Source organism: Sinocyclocheilus anshuiensis, unplaced genomic scaffold (genome assembly GCF_001515605.1).
Source record: "Sinocyclocheilus anshuiensis isolate Anshui unplaced genomic scaffold, SAMN03320099.WGS_v1.1 scaffold553, whole genome shotgun sequence".
NCBI lineage: Eukaryota > Metazoa > Chordata > Actinopteri > Cypriniformes > Cyprinidae > Sinocyclocheilus > Sinocyclocheilus anshuiensis.
In genome coordinates, this window is record NW_015539821.1 from 1,050,781 (window position 1) to 1,067,447 (window position 16,667).

The window sequence follows — 16,667 nt, forward strand, 5'->3', positions numbered from 1 at the left end:
CCATGCGGACCCTCAGACACCACGACTCCGGATTCAGACGCGAGCAGCCCGCGAGCTCAAAAAGGAGACCGGGTCCGGCTGAAAACGCCTGATGCTGTCATGAGCTCTTCTGCCGATGGGAACCTGTGCGTAAAAGCGGAACGAGACGCGCGTAATGACCACAAAGTAGACACTGACACAGGGTTCTTGGATGTCCGATCACATTTACGCGCGAAGTGGCATCGAGGATAGTGCCGTTTGAATTGAATGAACAATTTCTAAGGAGATCGCTCGTGGAGAGACACCGCGCGCGCTGGAGACTGCGCGCTCACGGCTCGCCAAAAACTCAAGCGAACACTTAAGCGCGAGGATTAATCAGCCGAAAAGATGGATAACGTGCCGTATTTTCTGGCTACATACGTGCTCATTTTCTCCCTCGGATTCAGGATAGAAGAAGGGATGTGCCAACATTACTACCTCCTCCGTCCCATTCCCAGTGACACTCTGCCTTTAGTGGAACTCATAGAGGACCCGGATCCCATACTGGACCCTAAGGAGCGGGATCTGAACGAGACCGAACTCAGAGCCATACTAGGCAGTCACTTCGACCAGAACGTCATGTCCATCAACCCACCAGAGGACAAATACGCAGGACAGGACGACCTGAACGAGTCTGAACTCTTAAAGCGTCCCACAGGCACCATGCCCAAAGAAATCAAAGCCATGGAGTTTGAGATCCAGCATGGGAAAAAACACAAGCCCAGTAAGAAGCTCAGAAGAAGGCTTCAGCTGTGGCTGTGGTCCTATGCCTTCTGCCCAGTGGTGCACACATGGCAGGACCTGGGGAACCGATTCTGGCCCCGCTATGTGAAGGTGGGCAGCTGCTACAATAAAAGGTCTTGTTCGGTTCCAGAAGGGATGGTTTGCAAACCTGCCAAATCCAGCCATTTTATGGTTTTGCGATGGAGGTGTCTGCAGAGAAAGGGTGGGCTCAAATGTGCCTGGATACAAGTTCAGTACCCCATTATATCAGAGTGCAAATGCTCCTGCCCGAACTGAAATAAGCTCCGTGCTCATTCTCACATGCACTGTCCAGTGTAGGAATGTAAACATTCTCTGCTCTGTCTGCTGCCTAAAGTCCATTGGCATGAAAAGAACAACTTGACCTCGCAAAGGAAGGAGGATACTGAATTTCCTCTCTGTATCGATTAAGTTTAAGCTCCTTTTTTGACAAACGTCACATAAATGGCTTTACATCTATGACACACATTACACTGCAACATTTTAAAGAGTCCAAAGAGTGAAATTTTGCTTAGAGTAAATCTCAGTCAGGGTTCATTTATGCAGAAGCTTCAACGTAACAGCTAATACACAGCTTTAAAACCAAAATGAAACTTTCCCTCATGCCAAAAGAATGAATCCTGCTTTTGTTACATAGATTTTGACTTAATCCAGCAGCACATTGTCCAGCATCACTTGGTTTTGCACAGTAAGGAGGGTTTACATGAAGGAACATTACATCTTTATACTTCTCAGCTCACCACAGAATAAAAACACTGTCTGTTCCTCCAGCTTACCAATAAACTAAGATTATGGACCTGTCACTCTTCTTTACTTAACAAGAAATGCTGTGTGCCAATGTCTTTCTTTCTCTCTTCATGAGGCAAATTTTCACACAGTGATCACTGGGCAGCACCATGCATGGTTTTCAACACAGGCTTAATGTACCTCAATCTGCAACGCTCAAACCTAAACACTCATAGATGCTCTGAATGATCCCATTTCATCCTCTCAAGGCATCACATCCCAGGAGATATAACTGGAAACTTCATCTCGCATAGTAACATGCCACCCAAGTTCTGGAGTTCATCCAGTATCACTAACAATCAGGTGTGAGGAACAGTTGCCCCCTTACATGCTGCACCCTTCCCGTGATGAAAGCCAGTCTGGCCACCCAGGCGCTCTCTCTAACCATGACTGAGCGGAAAAACCACCAGTCATTAAATGTTCAGATTGTTTTTTTTGCACAGACACTCCCTTAAAGAGAAAAGCCTCTCATTGGTCTGAACCTTGTGCATGTTTCCTGGCGACTGGACCAAATAGCTGGCGTGCAGAGGATGGAGGAAACCCAAACCAAAGGAACTTGGGGACGTGAGTAGGTCCGTGGGCAACACCAATGGGCTGGAAAATCCTTCCTAAATAAAGAGCGCCAATATCACTCGCAAATATATATACATAATGATTTAATGATTCAGAGTTTAAAGTTCATACAATGTCCACTAAATGTAAGATTGTAGAACATGACCTAAAGCCATGATAAAAAAATATTTAAATAAAAAAATGTAAAAATGATTATGATATTAAAGAATATGACCTGTAAAATAAAGACATTCATAATATTAAATACATACGTTTTGGCTAATTGTCAAGTCTCAAGCACACATATATATATATATTTGTTTTTGTAACCTATGCTGTAGAGATTCATTAGCTTTTTGTTTGTTTTCTATATTAGACATATTTTCATTTCTACTTTTAAAGCTGGACCAAATGAGCCTCCAACTGTGAAAAGATATCTGTAGAATTGAGAAATGATGTTGTTTTCAACTTTGGCAGTGAAATGTGTCACTACAGCCTTGACTTGTCAACGTTTCTCATATTTTATGGGAGGGTGACATTCAAAAACAACATGTGGTAAAACTCTTTATTATAGCTTACATTTACAGTTATGCGAAGGATGTCAGGGAGAGACATGTATCAACATAAGCCTCAGGCTGATGTCTGTCACTACTCTGCTACAAGGAAATTCACTTCATTTTACAATCATTGTTTTTCTCTCTTAAAATCTCAATAGCATTATATTGTAGCCCATTCTCTGTGTGTCTTGGACATCATTAAAACACTGTTGTTAGGCACCTTTGAAAATGGCCAGGTGTTATCGGGATATCTGTGTGTGCTCTTGAGGATGATATCACCGAGAAAAAGGTCAGCGTGATCTCAAGTTCATACCAGAGATCATAGCGATGGGGTCAGGGGGATGATTGCATGTCAGATGTTGGAAGATCAGAGCTATAGTATATTTGCAGACGTGCAGGCTCAAACTGACTTTGAAGTGTAAGAGAGTTGGTACCAGATATGATTAAAGTACGTCTCCTTATTAATGAAAGGGGAACATCAATGCGCAATCATCTGGACCGCAAATTGATCCAAATCCAAAAAGATTAAAATGCATGCAGTTGAATTTTTTTATTGATTTTTATAAAGAGTTGTATTGTTTTTTTTCTTTCTTTTTATTTTTTATTTTATATATATATATATATATATATAATTTTTGTTTTGCAGCCTTGAATTCTGGTTTCCTACTAAAAAAAAAGAATCTAAAAGCTTATCTTGTGCATTTTACCTCAAGGTTGACAGATAGAAATGCCTAAAACCCCTACAGCCTTCAGTTTGAGCTCAAGTTCTCATCATTTCTCCCCCTCCAAAACACTACACAAACATGAGGGATGGCAAATACTTGACTCAACTGAGGTTTAATCAAACAGCAAGCTTCATCTCCCTTTTGTTCCTCCTTGCTTTTTTTCCCCTTAAGACATTGGCAGCGTAGGCCTATACTTTCCCCCCAATCGCCAGGCCAATGTGGGCTCTGTGCCATCGTTTCACCCATCTCTGTCTATATTGTAAAGAACGAGCTTGTTCCCGTAGCAGAGGAAGGATCTCTTCTTCTGTATTCATAACGCTTTGAACAAACATTTTAATCCTTTACTGAAAGACAAATCTCTGTGTACGCAGTTGCCACCCGTATGCTTCGTTCTCAATATTTTCAAGTGTAGATCAGGTTCCTCCGTTTGAAATTTCACAGTGCTGTCGTCATGCTCGGCTGCTGACATTAGATTAGATGAATGTATAGAGGTTTAATTTGTAATGAGGTGGAACAGATCACCTTCAGTCCGCATGGAAACAGTATTTTGTTTGTGTTCAAGCTAATTAACATCATGGAAGCTCATCAAGAGCTCAACAACTGAGCCACCAGGGAAATCTGTGGCAAACTGAACAGCCAAGGCCCAAAATCTCAGCCTTTCGCTGTCCAGATCAATTACTCACATAATTTAGGAGTTGGATTGAGAGGTGTTTTTGATGGCTGCACTGACACGGGCCGAAGTAGGAACTATTTGTCCTGCATTGATTCTCCACGCAAAAGCAGGATCCATCACGTATCGGCCTGTGGCTGTTTGAAGGAGGTTGGAATAGTGTTGAAAGTATTGGCAAAGCTGATCCATAATAAATGCACCCAGCAGACTGTGGTGCCGCTCTCGCGTGCGCCTCTGCACATGAGCATTGCTTTGTGTATGTGTGTGTGTTGGGTGAGACAGCATGTGAGTGCATGTTTCTGTGTCTGTATATGTAATGGAATCAAAGTTTATAATTCCTTTTGAATGATAGCCCCACTATTTATTTCCAAATACAGGCTCAGGACTGAAATGTTATGGATCACAGCCTTTCTTAACATGAGAAGAGGTGTAACAGAAGATGTGAACAGTCGTAAAGAATACTGCCATGAAATGTCTCGGCTGCATTTTCCAAAGTAAACGAGTGGTGTTGTTGATGGATAGAGGCGGCAGGAGAATTGCTAATCCAATTTTCGAAATTAATTAATCTTTTATTCTTTTTCTTGTGTTTCACCGCCAAACAAAACAAACATGTAGCAAATGGTTTATCTACTTGTTTTAGAATCTGTCAGGCTGTCATGTCTGACTCAGGCCTGACCCTTATTCAGTGAACGTACTGACTTTATCCACTAATACATAAATATATTTGTATAATATTAGTATAACCATGAAGAGTTAGTATAATATATTAATGAAAGCATTAAGACAAGGCATGTAGAAGAACTGCACTTGCTCGTGGATTTCATGCCACATATTTCAACCAAAATTTAATCAAACTCTATCAAACCTCTTTTAGCAGCATTCATTTTCTTCTAGATGTATATCTCATCCAGAAGGACACATCAGAATCGCTTTAGATCAGTCGTGATAATTTATTATGAAGTGATCAATGCCATCGTACCATGAGGCATGTAGAAATTTCTAGCATCCTCTGTCTGTCTGCCAAGCACGACGCGCCCCCCAGTGGTCTATATAAGAACCCGGATTAATTAAGTAAATACATAGACAGGTCGGACACCGCACAACTGTGCAATTTTTGTATCTAGCTAGTATGAATCGCTAAAAATGTATAACTTTCTAAAATTTTGAAACACAGGTATTTGTCTGAGAGGCTATTCAGCACCCTTCACATCACATCCACAATAGATGGGTTAATTAGCCTATATTATATTTGTTTTAATATAGTGAAGAAGAAAAATGCAACACCACCATGTTAACAAGAAAGTATGCACTTTGTTGACACTCAATTTCCATAAAGACCGATTAAGTCAGCCTGGAACACTGAATTGAGCCTATAGGGACATCATAGTAGCCTATTTGTCTTCATCCCATATTGCTGTAATTTATTTGACAAAATTCTTTTCAAATTGTTGATACGTATGTCTTCCGCGTTTAAGCCGGAAGAGAAAAGACATTTGCCGCCAAAACGCCCCTTGCGGCATCGATTAAAAATCACAAGTAGGCCTACTCAATACAAAAGTTACACAATTACAAAAGTATTAGTGCAGTGTAGACATATAAACAGTCAATATATACACATGTGAGCATACAGTATATATACACATTATAAAGTGTTATATATAATATATACAAAAACAACGTAGAATGAATGTGGCCTAGTTATGTTTAATAGCAAGTCATAGAAACGGATTGCTTGGTCTACTATCAGCTCTCCTTCATGACCAGGTAAGTCAGTACACTCTAAAAAACACTGGGTTAAAAACAACCCAATTTGGGTAGTTTTTAACCCTAGGGCTGGGTAAATATTGGACAGAACACATGTTGGGTTAATTTTACCCAGCAAATTGGGTTGTTTACTTAACCCAGCTAATGGGTTGATTCATTTTTACTGTAATACTAGCTTATTTTTTACTTCAGATATTAAGTAATGTTTACAGATTAACTTAAATCCTCTAAGCGTTTGTAAAATACTTCACACAACCACTGGTTTGCATGATAACTTCCTTTTTCCTTTATTTATTTACAGCATTGTTTATAGTTTTAATAGGTATATATTGCCTATATTGAAACTCGTTTAACAAACATTATAAGTAAAAATTAAACATTAAACAGAAGTAATTCACTTGTATTCAACCAGTCTCTGTTATTCTGTTTCCACCGTAACGGCGCTGGTTCTCATGCCCGAGCTGGAATCGTGTTCGGCGGGAAACTGTTAATGGCTAAGACCACCACCCTGCGTTTCACTCTTAGCCGAAATATGCTGCGACTGCCTCCATAACCTGCCCATAAACAAACAGTAAACCACTCTGAGGACATATTTTAGCATCAAAAGTATTTATATTCTGTATCTTTATAAATAAAATAATTTATTTTACGCAAAGCATCAGGCTTTTTTCATCACGCGAAAAGACAGACGCGATGCATGTTTAGGGGATTCACACCGCGCCTGTATGATGCTTTGCATAAAATTGAACAATATACAGCACAGTAACGATTTTATAGATAAAATAAAATGTACACAAATCTGTATTTTACCGAAGAAATGCATCTATTCGATGGCGCTTAGAACTGCTCTTGCCTGAAGAGAACACAAAATCCCTACGTAAATAACTCAACCACTGGGTTATGACTGACCCAGGATCTGAGTAACACAAAAACTTCCCAAACATTGGGTTGTTACATTTGACCCAGGTGCTGGGTAACACTAAAACTACCCAAACATCGGGTTGTTACATTTGACCCAGGAGCTGGCAACACAAAAACTACCCAAACACTGAAAAAATAACCCAAAAAAATTACCCGAAAGACTCAACCCAGCATTTGGGTTAAAAAAATAACCCAGAATTTTTTAGAGTGTAAAGCAGCTCTTCATAGTAAGCTTCATGTTCCAATTCCTTAGAAGTTTGTCATTGTACACTAAGTCAGCTTATCTGGCTTGTTTTATGGTGGTCAAGTGAAGTGGTCATAGGCCTTTGGGCTGTTGTTTAATTTGTTCTTTATTCACACTCAGAGAGGTTTGGCTCCATTTAGCACATGACTCATTGTACTCTGATTTGACTGTTAACATACGTGAGAATCCATAACCAGATTTTGATTAAACCTTCTTCCAGCTGTAATAATGTTACATACATAGAAGGACATCATTTGTTTTTACATTGCAAAAAGCATCTTAAGTATTAGAGCCATATTGTACACCTCACTGCTCGCACAAATACATAAAACCAAACCACATATGACACAGACGAATGGCATAGCTTTTGTGTTCGGCCGCTTTGTGAAAACGATTCTGAAGCGTCTATCCATCAAAGTAGGAATGACAGATTTATGGCTTTACTGTTGAGACCATTTCCCTCTTTACATAGATATTACCTCCTAAATCTTGCAGCTACATTCGAGTTATTCAGCCTGGCAGGCATGAAAGCATGAGGCAAGCATTGGAGGAGAGACCTGCACCCACATGCTGGCACGAGGAGAAGTTATCATGGATTAACGCCTTGTTTCAGCTCAAAGGAATGCCTCATCAGAACTGCTTGGGCGGGACTGTAGGACCGAGCGAGTGAGTGAGTGAGGATATGGAGGTGTTGAGTCAGTGTTTCCATAGCTGCGTTGGAGAAGAAAGCACAGTGCATTTTCTATGCAGTGACACCTCATTGACAGGTATGTCAGAGAGGTGTGCTGGTGTCTGGAGCCAGGCGGCCGTACCATAGAGCTTGTCAGAGTAAATCTGTCATCGCAAGCCCCTACAAGGTCTCACCAGAGTGCGAGGCGACACGATTCTTGTCCGCCCCCGCAAGACAAGGCCGCGGGAAGACATGGCGTTTGACCAAGACCACCAGTGCATCTTGGCCGGTCCTTGTGAAATAGTTTAAATGGTTTCAAACCTCATCCACTGAGGGTTTTATTGGATAGACCACAATAAAAAGGCTCTATATTTGAATTTCAATTTATATGACTGTTCAAATTAATATAAGACGACTATTTCGGTAAATTCTGCCCATTGAGAGGAATAAAGGCGGCGCTCAAAAAAGCAATACACTATGAACTTGAAATAGCCCTGGAAAAATAGTCCACATGATCCTCTTGATACTCAGTTCTGCATTCCTTTCAGCTCAGCACGTTTGTTAAGCCTCAGATGTAAACATGCTTGTTTCCCGGCTCAACCGTGCTTCTGAGCGCTGAGCGTCGCAGACATACGTGTAGTCGGAGGGAAGGAGAAAATCCACTCAGAAGAATGTGGCTGTTTGACATGTGCTCTCTCTCACAGCTCATATGGATGAGAGCAGAGAATATTAGAGTGGCCTGGTTAGGAGCTGACATGTGATAGAATAAAAATGCTATGTAGGTCTTCAGAGGGAAATTCCCAAGTGTTTACACTATGATCGGCCAAAACGACAGTCATAACAAGGTCTCAAGAGGAAGCACAGCAGTTAACACTTGTCTCCTATCTGTCGTTACTGACAGATCCAAAAATGGGTGAAGTTTAAAAGGAAACGTGTGTATTGACAAAAGGGAATATTACATGTTCAGTATAAGCTCCACTGAAAGCATTTGTGGCATAATATTAATTACCACAAAATTTCAATTAATTTCTTTAAAAATGCAATTAATGATATAATGGTGAGATGCTTACAATGGAAGCCATTGGGCCCATTTTTGAAGGCTTTAAAAGCAGAAATGAGCAGCTTATAATTTTATAAAAGATCTTAATTATAGATTAATTATATTAAAACTAAAAGTTGTTCTAGTCAATTTTATGGTTTAATTTTCATGTCGATTAAGCTGTAAAATTGCATATAACATTCCATATACAGTAACTGCATATAACTATAGAAAAGGTTAGTAAGCGATTTACATGATTTTTCTCACTAAAACCACTAAAACAAAACTTGCGTCACGGTTATTATAGTTTACTAAAACTAAAACCATAGAAAATATTGCTACTTGAAATAAAATAAAAAAACCCTTAAACATATTTTATTTCAGCTTGTTGCCAAGGCAACATTTCTAATTTTCATGTAGTTTAACTTGATGTACTAAAATAACTAAAACTGAAATAAAAATGAATGAAAACTATATAGACATAAAAAATACAAAAAACTAATAAAACAAAAAAACAAAACAAAATTAAAAATATTAATAAAATACAGTATACTAACATAATGTTAATAAACTATACTAGCACCACAAGGATAATAAAATGCACATTGTTTACACTTTGTGGTGATTATTGTAAGTTTAAATTTGGCCCCATTCACTTCCATTGTAAGCACCCTACTGTAACCCAGATGTTTAGTTTTTTTGAAAGAAAAGGAAGGACGTCAAAATGTATTTTTGTGGATTTCAACATTATGCCACAAGTGTTGTAAACTGAGTTTAATTTTAAAAAGTTTAATAACTTTTAATATGCTTAGCTTTAATATGTCCTCTGAAAGACATCTCATTGACTGTAGTGTGATACATTTCTGCATTCAAGACTGTTGCTTTAAAAGCACCCTGCATCCAACAGCATAAAGGATGATCTCTGCAGACAGGAGAAGACTGTGTGTCCTGCAACCGTAGTAGAGCAATAGACAGAGACGGAGAGACAGAGAAATGTTATTGCACTGGAAGATGGATGGGAGTCTGGCACGTGTGCCAGGGGGAGACTCCACATTTCCAGACTGGCTCTGGCGGGTGACTGAGTGTGTGTATGTGTGTGTGTATGTGTGAATGTGTGAATGTGTTTGGAGGGGGCTACACTGCAGCACACTGTTCAAACTGTTTATGCATACCAGCCTGCTCTGAGTGCCTCTTTGTCATGAGCTATTTACTTAAACTTATTTTGGGAAAAATTCCACATGACTGGACTGGGATTTCACCATAAATCATTGAATCTGCAGCTTTGTGTAATGATAACTTCTGTCAGTCATTTAGTCCTCCTAAGCTCCTTTTCTGCTTTGTGTTTTTCCATAGAACCGACTGGTATTGTGCAGCCTATTGTAAGGTGAGTTTGCATGCAAGGGGATTGGAAGACATGAAAGTCTCAAGACTTGAGTAAATAATGTGTGATTGTTATCATTAACAGTTAGTATTTACTTGGATGCAATTGGTTTACATACTGTCACAATTGTTTTGAGTTTGAAAATACTCACTATTTCCACTAGATGGCATCAGTATATACTGTATAAAATATGCTGCATATTAATCAACATAAGGCAGTGAAGCGTCTGAGACAACCAGTCAAAATGCTTCTATTTTGTAGTTTGCTTTAAAACAATTTAAAACAACATTTTTTTTTATTACAAATCATAAGCATTTCTAATTTAAAACAATTTTTTTTAAATGACAAATTATATTTTCAGCATTTCTAATTTAATGGAACATTTTAATTACATTTCATCAGCATAACAATATGAATGAAGGGTTAATTGAAAAATATACATGAACTTCTAAATATCTTAGTACCATACAGTCTGTTCCTCTTTTCTTTTAGTGACACTTGTACTCAAGATGCCTTGACGTGAATACCTAAATATGAAAAAAAAAATTATCTTAAACTTACTTACTTACTTAATTTATTTATTTTATGTCCAGGTTTAAGCCCTGAATGTTGTCTCAATGTGGTGTCAGATTTTTTGGGTCCCATAGTATTAAATGACAAGCAATTCAAGAATAAGTAAATGGCCCTCTTAGAACGATGTTTGCTTGGAGTCAGCTTTTATCTGATCCTCATCATCCATGACTTTCGCTCTGTTGGAGAGTGAAGGTAAAGTAATACATCAGATTTTTAATTGGTAATGTGCTGAAAAAAAATTATAAAGTCTTAATGTAACTGTCGTACCTCATATTCACTTTCCATCTTTTATACATGTTGTAGGGTGTAACAACCATAAACACAAGCAATAAAAATCCAGCCACAGCAGCAAGACCAACGAACACGTTATGAAGAATTGACTTGGGGACCTCTACAAGAAAAAAAAAAAGATTGATTGATGACCTGTAACTTATGTAATTTGTGATAAGATAGTGTTGGCTCATGGGATCATATGGTGAAGGACAGGGTAAAAAATACTTTCCTTGCATGTTTTTATCCATTTGCTGACAGAATGATACAGTTTGATGGTATTATTTGTTTGAATGGTGTAATTTACTTAAAGTTTTATCAAGATACCTTATCAAAATACCATATCTGATGACTATCATGATAAGTTGTCTTTAACTGTCAAGATAGTTAAGGGCAAAGCAGAGATTGTGTCTGACATTATATAGCAGTTTATTGGTATTGTCTATGATTTAATTATCATATTTTTACCTCTCAAAATAATCAAAGTAATTCTAATCTCGGACCTCTAAGATATTAAATAACATAAATATTTGAATTATTTGGTCAGATATGTAAGATTTGTACTTTTATTTAGATACCTCCAGATTCGCCTCCAGAATCGCATGACTCTCCGTTGGATATCAGCATGTGTCGAGTGTTATCCAGTGACCCGTCATTGATTTCTGGCTTTATCCCCAGTAAGTGGCACATTAGAGGGTAAACGTTGACTGTCTCAAATGGTCCAACCAACAAGTTTCTGTGGAAATCTGGTCCTACTGCCCTGAAGAAAGGCTTCATGTCCATGACCTCATTGTCATAGCCATGTTCCCCTTTATTGGTCTGGAATGTGTAGAACTGGAAGAGCATTTAGAACATATGAAATGATCACATATAGCACAATGTTTTCCATGTATATGTCCATTATAGGTGTTTACTGAATCCTCACCCCATTGATGACATATCCTGGGTCTGCGTAGAGAACGATGGGAAGGATGCGTGGATGTTTGGAGTAATGTAGTCGAGCAGGCATGTCCTCTTTCTTGTAAACGTGAAGGTTTGGATGACCTCCTTTCAAGGCTTGATAAACCTTTTCAAGCATCCCTTCTTTGGGCAACAGCAGCCCAGAAGGTCCATAGTCCACCATGTGGAATTTCAGATCTTTCAAGGAGAATCCTGGGATGTCGGTGAGTATTATCTCTTTTACTTGCTCTCCTTTAAAGACAGTGCTCATGCCATGGTCAGCTGTGATGATAATATTCAGATGGTCACTGAGTCCGTGTTTCTCAGCAGTTTCCCTTATGTAGCCCACAGTTCGGTCAACTTTCTTGACTGCCCAGCGGCGCTCAGGTGAATCAGGCCCGTACTTGTGGCCGGTAGAATCTGGGTCGCCAAAATACAAAGTGACAAAATCTAAGTCTTGATCTTTAAACCATTCCTTCATGACCTTGTCCACTTTCTCCTTCCATGCCGTCTCATTGGTGTGGTCATAAAACCTTGGCTCCACCTCCTTCACTTGGATTGTTTCTTTCTGGTAAGTGGCAGCAGTGCCAGGGAAGTGCAAGGATCCTGTTTTTTTACCCTAAGCAAGGACACATTTACAAGTCAGTTTGTATCTTGTTTAAAGCAAATATATATTAGGATGTGATATAGTATTTTTATTCTTATTTGAGATGTACTAAAGCTTTTGTGTCAAGCTTTTTGAGATGTACCTGTCTTTGAGCAGTGATCCAAATGGGTAGACTGCCATTATCCCAGTATTCATCCACAAACTGTGTCATGTAGTATTGTTTCTTCTCTTGAGTGGTTGTGTTGAACCAATTGTTATGAATCACACCATGGTTCTCAATGTACCTTCCTGGGAAAAATTTACTTTTTAGTGTCACTAATTTTATGAGTTATGGGTTATCAGGGCTGTACGTTAACTTTTTTTTCACATAGCACTGGTGCTACAGAGGTTGAAAGTGTTGTAGCACAGGCCAAAAAGTTGCAGGCTCTCAGTGGCACTTCATGAGTATGCGCTCAGAAAAAGCACATGCAGAACAGCACGTGAATTAAATGTTTAAACGGTATTGCTTTAAATCTGATTAAATAATGTAGTTTTGTGATTGCGCATAAGTGCAGTGTTCCGTGAGAGTAACTACCGCTGAGCTAACACTGATGTGAATGCATGTGGCGTTGTACATTATATTGAGACGGAGGGAGGCGCCAGAACTGCAGCTGATAGAATGTGCGCTGTAGCACGAAACAACGATATTTCTTCAAAAGCAGATCGTGGAGACATTTTAATCGTCCACGATCAAAAATCGTCATATCGCACACCCCTAACTACCAAGTATAATCAATCTCACACACACAAACAAGCAGAACGAACTCACTTCACACTATTAAGCGGCTGTGTTATGAACATGCAAAACTGTAGGCCTATCGCACGCGTGCTACAGTGGTAAATGTATTAATCGCACAGACCAGTTTTTTCGTAGCACGTACTGTACAGCCCTGGTTATGCTGAGACTTCCCCAGTAGATTTTATTTGGCAGTATACATATACCCAAAGCATCTTTCATTGCATTCATGGTAGGCCTATACTGTATATGTTTTATCAGTGTGTGCATTCTTTAGGAATCAAACCCATGACATTAGCATTTCTAGCATTATGCTTGTCTGTTTGAGCTATATGAACACTCAAAGTATAATGTGTTCCTAAAACTGTCCATTAACTAAACATCCATTGTCTTTACTCTCTCTGTCTTAATATATACACAGCGGGCCTAAAAATATTTGGACATATAAACTGCACTTACAGCAAAAAAAAAAGTGTAAATTTCATTGCATAACATAAAAGCAAGTGGCATGTGCAAGCAATCAATGCTAGACCTTTTCTCAGAACTAACTTTGCTTATGCCAAATTTACACCGCAATGTTGGCACAGCAGCACTTCTGAAGTGGTAATTAAGTGTCTTTACACATTGTTTAATGCTGCTCAGAGGTGGCATAAATGCATCTACTGTGATTACTAGGGACTAAGGTGGGTCAGAGCAGACATAATTTAATCTGCATGATTTTTATGATTTCTTTACAGTGAATTTTGCGCAAGCAAAGAACAACCTTAACTTGGCTGCATAAAAACACATTTAGGCTTTTTTTTTTTTTTTTTTTTTTTTTTTAGAAAACTTTATATGTTTCTGCTTTTATATATTTATGCCAAATGTTAGCATGTTTACATATGCAGGTATATATTAAGCGGTCTGATTAAGAACTAATTCACCATAGATATCTACACTATTGGAATGTAGCATGTATCTAAAACTTGCAGTTTGTATCTATTTACTTTAAATTATGTAATGCTGTTGTCTTTTTCTCCTTACCAGATAACAGGGTGAAGTGTGTAGGACTGGTGATGGTCAGGAAAGGTGGAGTGACATATGCTGCCTTGACTCCTTCCTCAGCCATTTTGTCCAGGTTTGGGGTGTCCACATCTCGGTCGTAGTCCCACCTGAACCCATCAAAGCTGATTATTAGCAATTTGTTTTTGCCTGTAGTGCAGCGATCTCTGACTGGAGCAGAGAGAGACTCAGGGAATATTAGCAGCAAAACGCTCAGTGCCAATAACATGACAGGTATTCCACTACTACAGTTGATGTAACAAACTTGCTTCTCTCTGGATGGTGTGATGGTTGTTCCTGATCTAACAGCCTCAGCTTTTGACTGATCCTTTTGTCTTTGTGTTTTTTTGTCATCCCTTTCTGCACACTAAAGTTCACACTATTGATGTTTATGAGATGAATTTCATGCTTATGCTATCTTTTGATATCTTATCAAGTGGCTTATCAGGAGTTATGGGACAAAAGCAATTATACAGCTCTTTTCTGAGCAGCGTTTCTAAGATTTACAGCTCACTGCTTATAAAATGAAACATGGTGCTTTATATCAAGGCTGTATTGTGTGAAGGTAAAGATAAGTGTCTAACCAATCATTAGACTCATTGCATAAGTGAGTTATTTATCTATGCTTGTGCAATTGGGATGGAAAAAAAATAAGCATTTGGACTTTAATAATCAGACAGTGCTTCAAAAGGTGAGCTACAGTATAGAATGGAAGCTGCATAAGGGCTGTTTCTTTGCAAAAACTTTCTAAGTGTGAACAGTACTGTGGCCCTTGAGTTGTTGACTAATTTCTGCTCTTAACCAACTTGGGAATCATCCCACCAGCCTTCTTACCTGGCACACTGTGGTTCTCAATGTACCTTCCTAGAAAAAAAAAAAAAAGGTGTAAACATTAGATTGTTGATTCTATGAGTTCTGTATGCATTTTGTGTGTATTACTGTGTCTGAACACATTGAATGACATCCATTCTCATCCATATTGAAGGAGAAGGTGAAACATAAAAAATGGAAAACAGTATTAATAAAAAATGCTGAAATTAATTTCACATTAAAGCATTTTCATTAAAATCTCACTATTAAATAAGTACCACTCACTAAAATACCGCTATTAATTATTTTATAACACATACAATATTGTAATTTCACATTAAACCACCCATTTTGCTGGAAAAATCTCATCGCTATTAATTATTTTAGAATTTTATATAATATTCCATTTTGTATTAAAATGTAACATTTATATAAAAATATATTTTTTCAAATAAAAAATATGCTATTTATTTATTTATTTTAAACATATAATACTCGTTTTTTTAATTTCATAGTAAAGTACCCACATTTCCATAATATAATATATTAAACATACACATTTCCATAAAAATATCACTGCTGGTAATTATTTTTAAGTTAAATAATATCGTAAATCAGTCAGTGGTGATTAATTACTCATGTATCATAAATATCTTCACTATTGGATACAACAGATGTTATGTAACTGTTTAACTTGATATGAAAAAGCTGAGGCATGTATTATTATTTGACATAGGACGTTTAATTTTTAGGGTCACTGTAAATGATCTAAAACATTGTCTAAAAAATCATTGTCTTTTCCTCCTTACCAGATAACAGGGTGAAGTGTGTAGGACTGGTGATGGTCAGGAAAGGTGGAGTGACATATATGCTGCCTTGACTCCTTCCTCAGCCATTTTGTCCAGGTTTGGGGTGTCCACATCTCGGTCGTAGTCCCACCTGAACCCATCAAAGCTGGTCAGTTTGTTTTTGCCTGTGGTTCAGTGATCTCTGACTGGAGCAGAGAGAGACTCAGGGAATATTAGCAGCAAAACGCTCAGTGCCAATAACATGACAGGTATTCCACTACTACTGTTTTTACACAGAAACAGTCTGATCATTATACATTTCTCAGCTGTCAGCTCTTGGACTTATTCTTTTGTCCAAGTGCTTTGCCATCGGTTTTTGCAGACTTAAGCTCACATTATCATTGAGGTTTATGGGAAGGATTGCATGTTTGTGTTATCTTGCATTATCTGACAGTCTTATCAGAAGTTATAGGGCACAGGCAAGTACTCAGCTCTTTTCCTCATAGTTTTATAATTCATTAATAGTTCACTGCTTATAATATTAAATAAAATGTAGGCTATATGAAGTTTATGTTGTACAAATATAAGTTTCTAATTGGTCAAATATATTGTAAAATTGGTTTGGAATAAAATTTAGCATCATTTTTGGTGACCTAGTGTTCAGGCTTCACCATTCATTCCCACAACTCCATCCCCAGTACTTGAACAAACAGTCTGTTTAAAACATGGGCTATAAGAAAATCACTGAGGATGTGTGACACATTATTGAAAATCT

At 38.2% G+C, this 16,667-nt stretch overlaps 2 protein-coding genes and 1 long non-coding RNA gene across 3 annotated transcripts; 2 read left to right on the plus strand and 1 right to left on the minus strand.

Annotated features, from left to right (window-relative positions):
- The first annotated feature begins 152 nt into the window (after window positions 1-152).
- LOC107684148 (noggin-3-like) lies at window positions 153-1,038 on the plus strand. Its single transcript, XM_016480360.1, has one exon. It carries the CDS (start codon window positions 367-369, stop codon window positions 1,036-1,038), a length of 672 nt encoding a protein of 223 aa, XP_016335846.1. The 5' UTR covers window positions 153-366.
- A 4,620-nt stretch (window positions 1,039-5,658) lies between these two features.
- LOC107684150 (uncharacterized) lies at window positions 5,659-11,900 on the plus strand. The gene is made up of 4 exons (XR_001633816.1): window positions 5,659-5,834; window positions 10,062-10,092; window positions 11,507-11,609; window positions 11,839-11,900. It is a non-coding gene; the product is annotated as an uncharacterized LOC107684150 (long non-coding RNA).
- LOC107684149 (ectonucleotide pyrophosphatase/phosphodiesterase family member 7-like) lies at window positions 10,765-14,844 on the minus strand. The gene is made up of 6 exons (XM_016480361.1): window positions 14,277-14,844; window positions 12,621-12,766; window positions 11,858-12,490; window positions 11,511-11,766; window positions 10,930-11,053; window positions 10,765-10,838 (listed from the first exon to the last, which is right to left on the minus strand). Exons 1-6 carry the CDS (start codon window positions 14,521-14,523, stop codon window positions 10,778-10,780), a joined length of 1,467 nt encoding a protein of 488 aa, XP_016335847.1. The 5' UTR covers window positions 14,524-14,844; the 3' UTR covers window positions 10,765-10,777.
- Between the last annotated feature and the right edge of the window lie 1,823 nt (window positions 14,845-16,667).